Source organism: Oncorhynchus nerka, linkage group LG22 (genome assembly GCF_034236695.1).
Source record: "Oncorhynchus nerka isolate Pitt River linkage group LG22, Oner_Uvic_2.0, whole genome shotgun sequence".
Lineage (NCBI taxonomy): Eukaryota > Metazoa > Chordata > Actinopteri > Salmoniformes > Salmonidae > Oncorhynchus > Oncorhynchus nerka.
Genome location: NC_088417.1, coordinates 63,956,590 through 63,971,711, shown reverse-complemented (window position 1 = coordinate 63,971,711; position 15,122 = coordinate 63,956,590). Strand labels below are relative to the sequence as shown.

General features: G+C 41.8%; 1 protein-coding gene and 1 pseudogene across 1 annotated transcript in view; both read right to left on the bottom strand.

Annotated features, from left to right (window-relative positions):
* LOC115105480 (protein phosphatase 1E-like) overlaps nucleotides 1–1,294 on the bottom strand; it is a 63,963-nt gene extending 62,669 nt beyond the window's left edge. Inside the window, exon 1 of the mRNA XM_029627578.2 lies at nucleotides 1,033–1,294. Within this exon, the coding sequence (XP_029483438.1) occupies nucleotides 1,033–1,214 (182 nt within the window). The 5' untranslated portion in view covers nucleotides 1,215–1,294. The remainder of the gene's footprint in view (nucleotides 1–1,032) is intronic.
* Nucleotides 1,295–8,992: 7,698 nt separating this feature from the next.
* LOC115104771 (DNA repair protein RAD51 homolog 3-like) lies at nucleotides 8,993–14,380 on the bottom strand (annotated as a pseudogene).
* Between the last annotated feature and the right edge of the window lie 742 nt (nucleotides 14,381–15,122).

Here is a 15,122-nt window from a genome sequence, read left to right as displayed (position 1 = left end):
AGAATGAATAATTTCCAAGCACTTGTGCGCCTGGGTGCCTTAAATGGCTCTATTTTAGACTGTGTTTGCTTCTTGTTGGGTCGTTTATTGGTGGTGGTGATCTCACAATTACACCTGACGTGTCAAATTGCAATCATCCTCGACAGGCTTCAGAAATTCACCATTGTCTTTTAGGTCTCTTCAGTGGTTACATGTGCTATTTATGGATGTGAGTGTGACGTAATATATCTGAAAATGCTCAACCCTTCCCAAACACATTTTGCTTTGAATTTACTAGGGAGCCTGCGCCGGCGAACTGCAAGTGCGCTTCATTTCAGTTGTTCTCCGGTTCCTCTCTGTTTCCATTCGTTCATGAACCTCCATCCTATTCATCCGATGTCCGTTAATGTGAATTTCCCTTCCTTTTTGCGTCGCACGACGTCATTTCATTCGTAGGAAGAAACGATTGCATTCCTCATAGTTACCATGGCAGGCTTTTCTCATAAGAGGTGCTTTCCAATTCATACAGCTAGGTCGATGTAGGCTATTTTACATGACAACACTACGGGCACACTTTGTTCAGTAATGTCCTGATTTTCCCCTCTGTTCCCCATTTCAGTGTATTTGCAACCATCCTGAAATGTATTTGAAGTTTGTCTTCCCTTTGTTACAGAATTTTTTGCAACATGCCCAATGACGTCGGCGGCAACATGATAGATGAGGATGTCAAGACATTGTGAGTGGCTTCATATGAAAACTGACCGGAGAGCAATTCTGTAGCAACTAATTCCGAATTGCTCACTGCACCTAGAAGGCTACTTAAAAAAAATATATAATTCTATAATTTATATTAACTGTGTTTGCGCAACAGTCCTGCCAATTCGTGTAAAATATATTTAGCCGGCAAAATTAGCTTTCACTTTTGATGACTCCAAATTCCTATTGTATTCTATTCCTATTCTCGTCTGAGATTGTCTTGCAAAGACAAACATAAACCATTAGTTTAAGCTGCATACAAAACCATTTGTAACATAACATCGGTAGTGTACTTACTATTTGCACAAGTGCTGAAGACACATATCGAGGCATTCCCCTTCAACTTCGTCCTCCGAGGTGAGGTCAGACAAAGGGCGCATTGGGACAGGGTCATTCTCCTGGAGTGGTGGTCTCATCTCTCGGAGGAAGAGCTCCAAGAACCTTCGGAAGGTTTTCTCCTCAGTTGCAGAGCCGGCCATCACTTCTCATTCCTGGACAGACAAGAGACCGCACTTGCCGGGCAAGAAGACTACTTCAAATCGCTTGCTGGACAGCTCCCTACTCGCGCCGGTTGGGAACGCGCGCGCGTGAACAAGGTTTTCGCTCAATCACAGGAGAGGGTGGGTGGATGATGACAAGAGAGGGGAGGGAATTTTGAGAAAGCGGGAGAAGCATCAGGTTTGTGTTATGTTCGGGAACGCGTACGCACAATGCACCCTCACATGCGTATACGTGCGTTTTGAACGCCGATGGAGGATTAAATGAACCCACTGCTTTGAAAGAAGCACTAAAATTAGGCAAATTGCCTTCACTGTGGAGGAACTGTAACAACTAACGGCAATAGCGTTTTTTTAAGTGCGTAGGACATGTAATGACTTATCCAAAAATATACAGTATTTAAACAATATAAAACACCTATGATAGGTGGCGCATGGTTCTAAGGCACTGCATCTCAGTGCTAGAGGCATCACTACCGACCCTGGTTCGAATCCAGGCTGTATCACAAGCGGCCGTGTTCGGGTGGCGCATAATTGGCCCAGTGTCGTCCGGGTTAGGGGAGGGTTTGGCCAGTGTAGGCCGGCATTGTAAATACGGATTTGTTCTTAACTGACTTGCCAAATAAAATAAAAATCAAGGTTGGGTAGGTTCATTTCTGAATGTAATCCGTTACATTTGATAGTTATCTGCCCAAAATAGTAATTACTAACATTACTTTACTGAGTTTGGTTAATCCGAAAGTTATCTGATTACTGACAAAAGGGATCCATCAAACACATTTGGTATGTCATCATAGTGTTCAGGTGGAACAACATTACATTTAGGCCTTTTTTAAATGTGGAATTGAATGTCATTGAGAAAACAGAAAGGTTTCATCGTGTAATCTTTCGCAAACATTCTTATCGAATTGTAATGTAATCCAAAAAAGTATAATGTAATCGGATTATAATATCTCTGCTGGTAATTTAACTGATTACGTTAGTTTTTTTATAATTAGATTGCATGTTTGTTTAAAAAAAAATCAGAATACATGTAATCTGAAACTCAACCCTGGTTACAAAAAATTATACTGAACAAAAATATAAACACAACATGCAACAATTTCAAAGACTGTCCTGACTTATAGTTCATATAAAGAAATCAGTCAATTCAAATAAATAAATTAGGCCATAATCTATGGATTTCACAAGACTGGGCAAGGGCGCAGCCAATCAGAATGAGTTTTTACCCACAAAAGGGCTTTATTACAGACAGACATACTCCTCCGTTTCATCAGCTGTCTGGGTGGCTGGTCTCAGACGATCCCTTAGGTGAAGACGCCGGATGTGGAGGTCCTGGGCTGGTGTGGTTACACGTGGTCTGTGGTTGTGAGGCCATTTGGACGTACTGCCAAATTCTCTAAAATGACAATGGATGCAGCTTATGGTAGAGAAATTAACATAGAATTATCTGGCAACAGCTCTGGTGGACATTCCTGCAGTCAGCATGCCAATTGCACGCTCCCTCAAAACTTGAGACATCTGTGGCATTGTGTTGTGTGACAAAACTGCACAATTTAGAGTGGCCTTTTATTATCCCTAGCACAAGGTACACCTGTGTATTGATCATGCTGTTTAATCAGCTTCTTGATATGCCACACCTGTCAGGTGGATGGATTATCTTGGCAAAAGAGAAATGCTCACTAACAGGGGCTTAAACAAATTTGGGCAAAACATTTGAGTGAAATAAGCTTTATGTACTCATAGAAAATGTCTGGAATCTTTTATTTCAGCTTATGAAACATGGGACCAAAACTTTACATGTTGCGTTCATATTTTTGTTCAGTATATATGGATAGGGCCTTTATCCATGATAAAACAGCACTCTTAGCATTCATCAACAGCTTGGCATCAATAGTGAGATTCTATGGCTTAAATGTGTATATAGGACACCAAGCACCCATGCTAAAAATATCCACTGTAGTGGATTTCACTCAGAATGAGAATTAACCATTTCAATACCTGCAGAGCTGTTCAGTTAAGCTACAAGTGCAATAATCAGTGGTTTTAACCCTTTAACAGGCAGCTCAACGAGGCGGTTAAGCTAACTTTGACAACCAATTTTAAAATAAATTACATTTTGTTTGGCATATTTATAATCTCAACCAATGTCATTTAGTAAAATTATCATGTGGTTTTCATTATCGAAACAACCCATATTTTTTTACATTGAAACATGCATTCAAAGATGAAAACCAGGAAGTGAACAAGAGCAGAACTGAACCTCATTTACCACATTTTCTTTTTTACTATACTGAACAAAAATATAAAACGCAACATGGAACAATTTCAAAGATTTTACTGAGTTACAGTTCATATAAGAAAATCTGTCAATATAAATACATAAATTAGGCCCTGATTTATGTATTTCACATGACTGGGAATACAGATATGTCTGTTGGTCATAGATACCTTTTTAAAAAAGTAGGAGCGTGGATCAGAAAACCACTCAGTATCTGGTGTGACCACCATTTGCCTCATTCAGAGTGACACATGTCCTTCGCATAGAGTTGATCAATGTTGATTTTGGCCTGTGGAATGTTGTCCCACTCCTCTTCAATGGCTGTGCGAAGTTGCTGGATATTGGCGGGAACTGGAACACACTGTCGTACACGTCGATCCAGAACATCCCAAACATGCCTGTCATACATGTCTGATGAGTCTGCAAGCCATGGAAGAACTGGGACATTTTCAGCTTTCAGAAATTGTATACAGATCCTTGCGACATGGGGCTGGCTGTGCATTATCCCTGCAACCTTCCCAAGTTCTCACGTCACCCCGCTCCTCCGGGCTGGGCTCGCATCCGCTACTGTGCCATTAAACATGCTGAAACATGAGGTGTTGGCAGTGGATGAACGGCACAACAATGGGCCTCAGGATCTGGTCACGGTGTCTCTGTGCATTCAAATTGCCATCAATAAAATGCAATTGTGTTCGTTGTCTGTAGTTTATGCCTGCACATACCATATCCCCACCGCCACCATGGGGCACTCTGTTCACAATGTTGACATCATCAAGCCGCTCGCCCACACAATACCATACACGCGGTCTGTGATTGTGAAGCCGGTTGGACGTACTGCCAAATTCTCTAAAACTATGTTGATTCCAGCTTATGGTAGAGAAATTAATATTCAATTATCTGGCAACAGCCCTGCTGGACATTCCTGCAGTCAGCATGCCAATTGCATGCTCCCTCAAAGGTTGAGACATCTGTGGCATTGTGTTGTGTGACAAAACTGCACATTTTGTGGCCTTTTGTCCCCAGCACAAGGTGCACCTGTGTAATGATTATGCTGTTTAAACAGCTTCTTGATATGCCACACCAGTCAGGTGGATGGATTATCTTGGCAAAAGAGAAATACTCACTAACAGGGTGTTTAAACAAATTTGGGCAAAACATTTGAGCGAAATAAGCTTTTTGTGCATTTGGAACATTTCGAGGATATTTTATTTCAGCTCATGAAACATGGGACCAACACTTTACATGTTGCATTTATATTTATGTTTAGTGTAATTGTGTATACAATGGGAAATTGCAATGTTGTAAAATGTTGTTGTAAAACATCATTTAAGAATGATTCAATTACTAATATGTTGTTTTACAAATGTAGGAATATGCTCTATCAGGCAGTTGAGTTGCCCATTAAAGGAATGCTATTAACTCAATTTGTGAACATGGACAACGGAGAAATATTGTCAAAGGATTATTTTTTTCAAATTCAAAAATCCTTTCAAATCCATATAATTATTTACTGTTTGTCTGTTATCTTCAATATGTTTCACAATATCATTCAGTACATGTCATTTTACTGCTATTCTAAGCATATAAATTATAAACACATTCATTTACATGCATTCTGATATTCATATTTTGACACAAATGTAAACTATTTTATTCATATTTGATATCAGTCCTAATTTAACTAGGCTTATCTTCCATTATAAGTAAATGGAGCAAACAATACTACTTCATGTATCAATTAAAAAGTCTTTGTAAATTCCAATACAAAATGACTTTACGCTAATTGTTTGCGATGCATTTTGCAATGCATTATCTATCAAATAAACATTATTTAATTATTGCCTATACTGAGGCTAAATACACATATTTTGCTATGAAATAGATATTTTCCTGGTGTGCCAGTTAAAGGGTTAAAGACATATCTGGGTACATTAAGCAGAGTTAGGTTCAAAGCATTTAGCATTATTTTGTAGGAAGTGCTTGTTCTGATTTTGTACCTACTACCTACTTTGGCTTGTTGCAAATGATCAAATGTAACATTGACCCAAGGAATCAATACCCCCATAGGTTAAGTTTACTTGGAGGTCATGAGAGGGTTTCATGAAGTAATGGTAAACTTCTTAGGCTACTTATTGGGTTCAGAAAATTATTAATTGATTTGCTCTCTAGTCATGTGTGTGGACAGTGTACGTTTGTGCACAATGTGTGCAGGGCCGGGTCCATGCATAAGCAATCTTGCAGAGGGGCCCCAAAAGGCTAGAGCTGGCTCTGAGTGTGTGTGTGTGTGGGTCTTGGAAGCAGCTGCTGTCAATATTTCTAAAGAACAATCACGCTCTAATTAATTGGCAAAAAGCTCTTGGACAAATTTTGGCTTGACACAAAACACGAACGAGACAATTTCGTGTGTGTGTGTGTGCGCGCGCCACAAGAACAGCATACCATCCAACAGAGTTCTATATTTCACCTTACTTCCAATGTCATCATGTATGCAGTATTTGACATATAACTGTGAGCTGAACATCGTTCATCCTGAGGATTTGTCCACGTGAAATGAGGTCCAAATCAAATCAAAGTTTATTGGTCGCGTACACAGATTTGAAGATGTTATCGCAGGTGCAGCAAAATGCTTAAGTATCTAGCTCCAACAATGCAGCAATATCTAGCAATACAATAACAATACACACATAATCCAAAAGTGAAAAAAATAAGAAATTAAGACATTTAAAAAATAATAATATTTAACCTTTATTTAACTAGGCAAGTCAGTTAAGAACAAATTCTTATTTACAATGACGGCCTACCCGGATGACATTGGGCCAATTGTGCGCCGCCCTGTGGGGCTCCCAATCACGGCTGGTTGTGATACAGCCTGGATATCAGAACAAGCAATGTCAATGTGAGCAAAGGTGTTCGTATTTCACCTGCCTTCCCACTGCTACAGAGGCCAGCTCTAAAGTGTATAATTTCATTACAGAGATGCATTACCAGGCCTCTCTCAAAACCACTTGACTGGTGCTGGATGTAATATCTGTGGCGGAGCAGGAGAGATGCACTCAGGCATCTCATTATAATTTGGTTGTTGAGGAACCGCCCAAAACCGACAGTCCAAATCACTTGATGGTGTGGGTGCACAGAGCAAGGATTATGTTTGGGTGTCCGAGTTGATCTAGTCTGCCAATCCATTGTGAAAAGGAGGTCTATCAGAAGACCATTAAAGGCCCAGTGCATTTCTATCAGACCTCAGGATAAGACCCAGATGCAGACAGGTCGAAGTAACAAAAGTTTATTACAAAAACGGGGCAGGTAAACAACAGGTCAAGGGCAGGCAGAGGTCAGTATTCCAGAGCAGAGTCCGAAATGTACAGAACGGCAGGCAGGCTCAGGGTCAGGGTCAGGGCAGGCAGAGGTCAGTATTCCAGAGCAGAGTCCGAAATGTACAGAACGGCAGGCAGGCTCAGGGTCAGGGCAGGCAGAGGTCAGTATTCCAGAGCAGAGTCCGAAATGTACAGAACGGCAGGCAGGCTCAGGCTCAGGGTCAGGGCAGGCAGATGTCAGTATTCCAGAGCAGAGTCCGAAATGTACAGAACGGCAGGCAGGCTCAGGGTCAGGGCAGGCAGAGGTCAGTATTCCAGAGCAGAGTCCGAAATGTACAGAACGGCAGGCAGGCTCAGGCTCAGGGTCAGGGCAGGCAGAGGTCAGTATTCCAGAGCAGAGTCCGAAAGGTACAGAACGGCAGGCAGGCTCAGGGTAGGCAGAGGTCAGTATTCCAGAGCAGAGTCCGAAATGTACAGAACGGCAGGCAGGCTCAGGCTCAGGGTCAGGGCAGGCAGAGGTCAGTATTCCAGAGCAGAGTCCGAAAGGTACAGAACGGCAGGCAGGCTCAGGGTCAGGGCAGGCAGAATGGTCAAAACCGGAAAAACTAGAAAAGAGGGACTAGAGAGCAAACAGAAGTACGGGGCATATACAGGACGAACTGGCAACAGACAAACAAAGAACACAGGTATAAATACACAGGGAATAATGGGGCAGATGGGCAACACCTGGTGGAGACAAGCACAAAGACACGTGAAATCAGGGCGTGACAATTGAGGTTGGAATAATACTACAAAATTGTGAACATGATAATAATGCCCTTTAAGTGTTTGAAAAGATCGCCTGAAATGTCAGCTTGTTTTGGTGGTATGACATCACCAGGCAGTAAATTAGTTAATAGTTAGGTCGTTTTCAATAAAACATCACAATAAGGTGCAGAGCATTCAATTTGCCTGCTGGGGGGGCGTCGCTGGGCAAATTGTGTGTAGTAGAGGTCGACCGATTAATCGGAATGGTCGATTAATTAGGGGCGATTTCAAGTTTTCATAACAATCAGAAATCAGTATTTTTGGGTGCCGATTTGTATATATATATATTTTAATTTTACCCCTTTTTCTCCCCAATTTCGTGGTATCCAATTGTTTTAGTAAGCTACTATCTTGTCTCATCACTACAACTCCCGTACGGGTTCGGGAGAGACGAAGGTTGAAAGTCATGCGTTCTTCGATACACAACCCAACCAAGCCGCACTGCTTCTTAATTAACACAGCGCGGCAACCTTGGTTGATGATATTACTATATATTATCTAGCATGTCCTGCGTTGCATATAATCTGACTGAGCATACAAGTATACAAATATCTAAGTATCTGACTGAACGGTGGTAGGCAGAAACAGGAGTGTAAACATTCATTCAAACAGCACTTTTGTGCGTTTTGCCAGCAGCTCTTCGTTGTGCGTCAAGCATTGCGCTGTTTATGACTTCAAGCCTATCAACTCCCGAGATGAGGCTGGTGTAACCGAAGTGAAATGGCTAGCTAGTTAGCGCAATAGCGTTACAAACATCACTCGCTCTGAGCCTTCCAGTAGTTGTTCCCCCATGCTCTGCATGGGTAACGCTGCTTCCATGGTGGCTGTTGTTGTGTTGCTGGGTCGAGCCCAGGGAGGGGCGAGGAGAGTGCCGGAAGCTATACTGTTACACTGGCAATACTAAAGTGCCTATAAGAACATCCAATAGTCAAAGGTTAATGAAATACAAATGGTATAGAGGGAAATAGTCCTATAATTCCTATAATAAGTACAACCTAAAACTTCTTACCTGGGAATATTGAAGACTCATGTTAAAAGGAACCCCCAGCTTTCATATGTTCTCATGTTCTGAGCAAGGAACTGAAACGTTAGCTTTCTTACATAGCACATATTGCACTTTTTCTTTCTTCTCCGACACTTTGTTTTTGCATTATTTAAACCAAATTGAACATGCTTCATTATTTACTTGAGGCTAAATTGATTTTATTGATGTATTATATTAAGTTAAAATTCATTCAGTATTGTTTTAATTGTCATTATTAATATTTTTTAATCGGCCGATTAATCGGTATCGGGTTTTTTGGGCCTCCAATAATCGGTATCGGTATCAGTGTTGAAAAATCATAATTGGTCGACCTCTAGTCTGAAGTGACGCCTCTAGCACTGAGATGCAGTGCCTTTGACCGCTGCACCACTCGGGAGCCGTCCTTTTCATCTAAGGCAGAAATTAGCTTCGATTGGCTGATTCAAACCTTTGAAGTCTGATTGGCACGAATAACCTAAACACGAAGGAAATTAAAGTTCATCAAAAGGAAACTGGCTTCCGCAGAAACATGACAGAGGCAAAAACAAGACAACAGGCAAAATGTATTGTGTTAATAATTTCACCCTGATAGAAAAAGTAAAGGTAAAAAGTCCTCTTCAGTCTCATTGATGCAGTGGTATGTTCTGAGAAAAGAAGAGTTTGTCAATGAATAAAACACATCCCTCCTTAACAACACATTATTAGTGGCACCTTCTTTTTTCCACTTCAATTGCTGTCCTTTACAGCTGTGAGGCTGGGGGACCCAAAATTATTGTGTAGTGTTTATAATTTCCTGCCTATGTGTTGATGCTCCATCCATCAGCAATACAGCAATACATTTACATTTAAGTCATTTAGCAGACGCTCTTATCCAGAGCGACTTGTGGTATTGTCATTTCAGACTGAGAGACGACATTGGAGATGGCATTTAGACTAGGTTATTATGTGGACTTGGGCACCGAGTAACACAATAATAGGTTTTGTGGACGTAGGTATTGGTAGACATACAGTAGGAATGTACTCAGCAAACATAGAGACAGGTCCTGTGGGCTTGCATCAGGATGAGTCATACTCTCCCTCTCTACAGCAGAGCAGCAGAAAAGAACTCCAGCTCTCCACAATCAGAGGATCATTACTGGTATGACTGTACGGCAGGGGCCTTCAACCTTTTCTTGTCCAGGGACCCCCTCACAGGGAAACCGGTGACCCAGGGACCCCCATCCTACCTTAGCCCACCAAAAAACTCACATTCCTTGTCTTATCATCAGGTGAGTGATAAATGGCAAGAAGAAGTAATTTCCTTTTTTTTTAATGAAAAGATTTGGTAGACAGTATTTCATTTTTTTGACCACCCCACATTATAATTGGAAAAGGAAAACTAAGCTAACATCGCTGACCGCTAGCAGTACCTCCATGGACCCCTAGGGTCCCCCCGCTCACATTGGAACAGGTTGTCCTGTCCACTGCCTTTGTTGTTTTTCCTGTGTGTCCTCCAAGGGGTCCCTGAGTGCCGCCAACCAACAAATTACTATAACAAAGTGAATTTGCTCCAGGGCTCATAAGATAACTCTTTTGCTGATTAAAAACTGTGCAGCGCCATCCTGGCATGGAGCGGCCATTCCATTTAGATCCCGATCTACCTGGCTGCTTAAATCAGCATTGCACTAATAAGAGCCTTTTTATCTCTTGGAATGAGAGTGCTTAGTCTAGATGCGTGGTTGGATTGGGACCGGAGATGGGAGGTAGTAAATACTGAGTAGGGACAGAGAGACATAAAGCAAGTCTGGTGAGCATAGTTTTGGTTGGGCTTGGAAGGATGGCTCAGTTATGGCTATTTACTATACATTATAGTAGTTTGCAATAGGGAGTAGGTAGATAGGCTCTATAAATTATGGGAGGATGTGGTTGTAACTGGACTCTTCTTGGTTGTTATTGCTCCTTTAAATGTGTTTTTACCAGCTAAAAGGAAGACAGGTTAAGAATACAGACGATGGAGAAGAAATTAGTGAAAGTCTGGTGAGGCAGCAAGGTGGACAATGTCAGGTCATACTGCGACATTGCGATTGGTGGCCATCTGGATGAGTTGCTGGGCGAGGCTGTTTTCGGAGGCGGGTCCTCTGGGAGAGGTCATCAAAGCAATGGTGAAACAGGAAGGCAATGCTGTCAATCACCACCAGCTGGACCTGGATTTGACCAATTCAGGGGCCCAAGTTAATATACAAAAGCCACAAGCAAAGTATTTTATTGATACTGTCTTTGCTGTTCCAGTTTTTCTACTATTCTATTTTGCTCCAGTCAATCCAGAAATTTAGCCATAATGTTCTATGAGCATTTCAGTTAAGGAATTCCATTTCGACTCGTTCCTTGAAATTGACTGGAATTGAAATGGAACGGAGCCCAACCCAAAATGGAGGTTGTAGAAATAACCCCTTTGGATTGGTTGGATATTTTGGGATCAGTGACAGTATTGGTAGGGATTAGTACCTCAGGGTGCTGAGCCAGGAAGTCAGCCAGGAGATACATCTCCGCCAACAGCTCCACGTAGTCATGGTAACGGACGAGGACGAGGGTGGAAAAGATTGTTTCCACAGTCAGCTCCTTCAAGGCCTCCTGCTGCTCTGGAGAAGGAAAAAATTAAGACAAATAAATCAGAGAATCTTGAATCTAAGACGGAACCCTTCTCTAAACCGTCTCTATTGTTGTACATTTTGTCATGGCTCACACATAGTGTATCGATTAAAAGGTGTGACGAAACGAGCAAGCAGTGATTGAATGCATGCAACAGTACTGTTGATCCCCTTATGTCAGCATTTACCAAATAACAGAACAATACTACAGTTTTTCATCAGTAAACCATTCTCTTCATAGCCTAGTATGTATGACAATGTAGTGACAACTACCGATGTGACGAATATGTGTAACATTTGAAAGTCTTTCTTAAAACTGCATTGTTGGTTAAGGGCTTGTAAGTAAGCATTTCACTGTAAGGTGAATTCGGCGCATGTGACAAATCAAATTAGATTTGATTTGACTCATAAGCACTAAATAGATGCATAAGAAATCAGTTATAAGTCATCCTACATGATGGATGATATATACGTTCAGTCTCATTGTTTTTGTTCTGTCCTGTACTACTTAGTTACGTGCATCCTCTGCTAGCAGCCCATAGTGGTCCACAGCTGCCTGGGCTAGGTCCACAGCTGCCTGGGCTAGGTCCACAGCTGCCTGGGCTAGGTCCACAGCTGCCTGGGCTAGGTCCACAGCCCTCTGGACCAAGAAGCTGCCCTCTGTGTCTATGTACAGAGCCTTGTCTCCCAGCCCCCCAAAACATATAGGGATCTGCACATCTACTGCCAACTGGATACTTAGGGACACAGAAGGAGGGGTTTAGGTGTGAATGTATGGTGCAGTTATTTTACTATGTTATTATTACATTATACAGAACAGGTGAGTAACTCTTCCACACAGAGGTACCAGAGCTTACCAGAGCTGGGTATTTCCCACTCCAGGCGCCTCGCAGGCCTCAGTGCTCTTCGCCACCGGCAGTCCCCCTCCCAGTGCTGTGTCCAGCGCTGAGCAGAAGGTAAAGATGGTGCCCAGCTCCTGCTCTTTCTCCAGAAGCTCCTGTGCCGTTAGCCTGCCTGCTGCTGCTCTCTCCTGGCCAGACTCACACCTCACAGGCTGCAGCACCTCTACCGCCTCCTTCTGGGAGCCTCTACAAATACAAACACAGGGATGGAGCTGAAGAGGACAAGATAGACAATCTTGAAGGGGAGAGATACAAATGTTAATGCATTGTAAGACACATTGGGGGAAAAAGTTGGCACCACACATTGACAAAAACAACATATTTGGGATATTTAGGTGTAATTCGTTTCACCCAGTTCATGTCCTGTAACTGTATTATAATCTACTACTGTAATAATGATTCATCAACAACTACTTTCTTACCCATTTCAGCGACCTGAATGAGATGGATACGGGCAGACAAATTAAAAAGCTAGCATGCCACTTGCCAGTAATGATCATTTGCTTGATACATTGAACCAGTTTCTAACACTGTTAGAGGAATTTAACTCCTATATGTTCATTAACCAATTCAATTAAAACACTCTGTCCGTTTCTAAGAATTTGTAAGATACTTATTTGCATAAAATGGACAGAGACCAGTCTCAAAATGAATCAGTAGCGTTTATTTCCCGAGGCTCTGGTCATAATATCATGTACAGTGATTTATATACCTCACATTTCGTCATAAATATCTCTCCAATATAGTTCCCACATTGTCTGCCACCTGTTAAACAATCTACTACAAGCCCAAGGTCTCTCCCCTCCCTGGGTAGGGACAGAATGTCCTGTAAGGAATACAGTATTCCAGCCGGTCTGACTATGTCTCCATTCGTTTCTAACAAGGAACAGAAAGTCCTTGTTATAATTCTAAAACTACACACATTATATGTAAACTTCTGACCCACTTGAATTGTGATGCAGTGAATTATAAGTGAAATAATCTGTCTGTAAACAATTGTTGGAAAAATTAGTAGATGTAGATGTCCTAACCAACATGCCAAAACTATAGGTTGTTAACAAGAAATTTGTGGAGTTGTTGAAAAACAAGTTTTAATGACTCCAACCTAAGTGTATGTAAACTTCCGACTTCAACTGTATGTCACAAAGTGCTTATACAGAAATCCAGCCTAAAACCGCAAAGAGCAAGCAAGCAATTTGCAGATGTAGAAGCCCAGTGGCTAGGAAAAACTCCCTAGAAAGGCAGGAATTTAGGAAGAAACCTAAAGAAGAACCAGGCTTTGAGGGCTCGCCAGTCCTTTTCTGGCTGTGCCCGGTGGAGATTATAAGAGTACATGGCCTTTAACGCCAGATCGTTCTTCAAGATGTTCAAAAGGTTCATAGATGACCTGCAGGGTCAAATAATAATCACAGAGGTTAAATAGGATGCAACAGGTCAGCACCTCAGGAGTAAATGTCAGTTGGGTTTTCATAGCTGAGCATCAGAGGTCGAGACAACTATCTAGACAGTTGTTTTATGAGTCGAAAATCTCTGTTTATTATTTTTGAGAATTAAATTGAACAATATATGAACACAATTTCTTCTTCTGATGTAATAATGTGTTTGTAGGTGGCAGGGAAGTCAGGCGCAGGAGAATCCAACTTGGTATAAATGGAGTCGTTTAATAGACTTAACAAAACTCCAAAACCAAAATGACAAAATAAATCAAAGTGGGTACAAGAACCCATCGCGCACCAATACATAACACACGAACATACAAACAAACAATCTCCGACAAGGACATGATGGGAAACAGAGGGTTAAATACACAACATGTAATTGATGGGATTGGAACCAGGTGTGAAGGAAGACAAAACCAATGGAAATTTAAAAATGGATCCGTGATGGCTAGAAGATCGGTGACGTCGACCGCCGAACACCGCCCGAACAAGAAGAGGGACCGACTTCGGCGGAAGTCGTGACATCTGAAAACAAAAAAGGCTATCAAAACTCTGAATGTATGTACTTTTTACAAGGTCTTTATATAATGTATTGTCTGGATAGAAGAAAAAATAGCTGTTTTTAGCTAACCAGCTAACTGACATTCAGCACATCTTAGTTAACCTCAGCGACCCACCTGGTGGTATCTTTAGTTGGACCTGAATGGAGCAGGATAACTGCTTTGACGGTGCCCTGCCCAGTGCGATTAGGCATTGTGAAGAATGGAGGTTTACCTGCTCAGCTGCACTAGTACACTATAGAGAAGAATATGCACAAGATGGAGAAGCTGCTCAAGAAAGGTAAAACAAAACAATAACACAAGTAATGCATGATGATGATGAGTAAGCATTTGTCATCCCTACCTACTAGTACCTACCCAGTGAGCTTTGCAGTTATGAATAAATGGTTTCCTAATGAAGTTTATCATTCATCAATTGTTCTGATGCCGTGCTATAGGTGTGGATGTGGACTGTGTCAGTCACTTGGGAAAGACACCTCTGTTCTTGTGCCTCTCTCCTGGGCCGGGCAGATGTTACGGAGCTGCTACTGCAATATGGAGCTGACCCGAACCAGTAAGACTGACAAGTCATTCACACACTTCACATAAATACTCTCTCAAGTCTACTCTCTTTTAGACGTAAAGTAAATACTTCAAAGTTGTGTAATAGAAATTATGATATGCTAATAAGCGTTTTAGTACAGCACATTTTATGTGTTTTGCATGGCAGCATACTCTGAGTGATCTATTTTTCTGTGTAGTCGCTGTGAAAACAGGAGCACACTACCATGTTCTCCTGTAAGACCTGGCCTGCTGGACGCTGGGGGGTCCTACATTGATACTCCCCATTTTTTAGGGTTCGTTTTCTGAGGTCTGTCAGTTAACTTTTCCCCATTTCTCCCATGTTGCAGTGGTTCTGAACTGCACCTCAACCGAAAGATGACCAAACCTGTGATA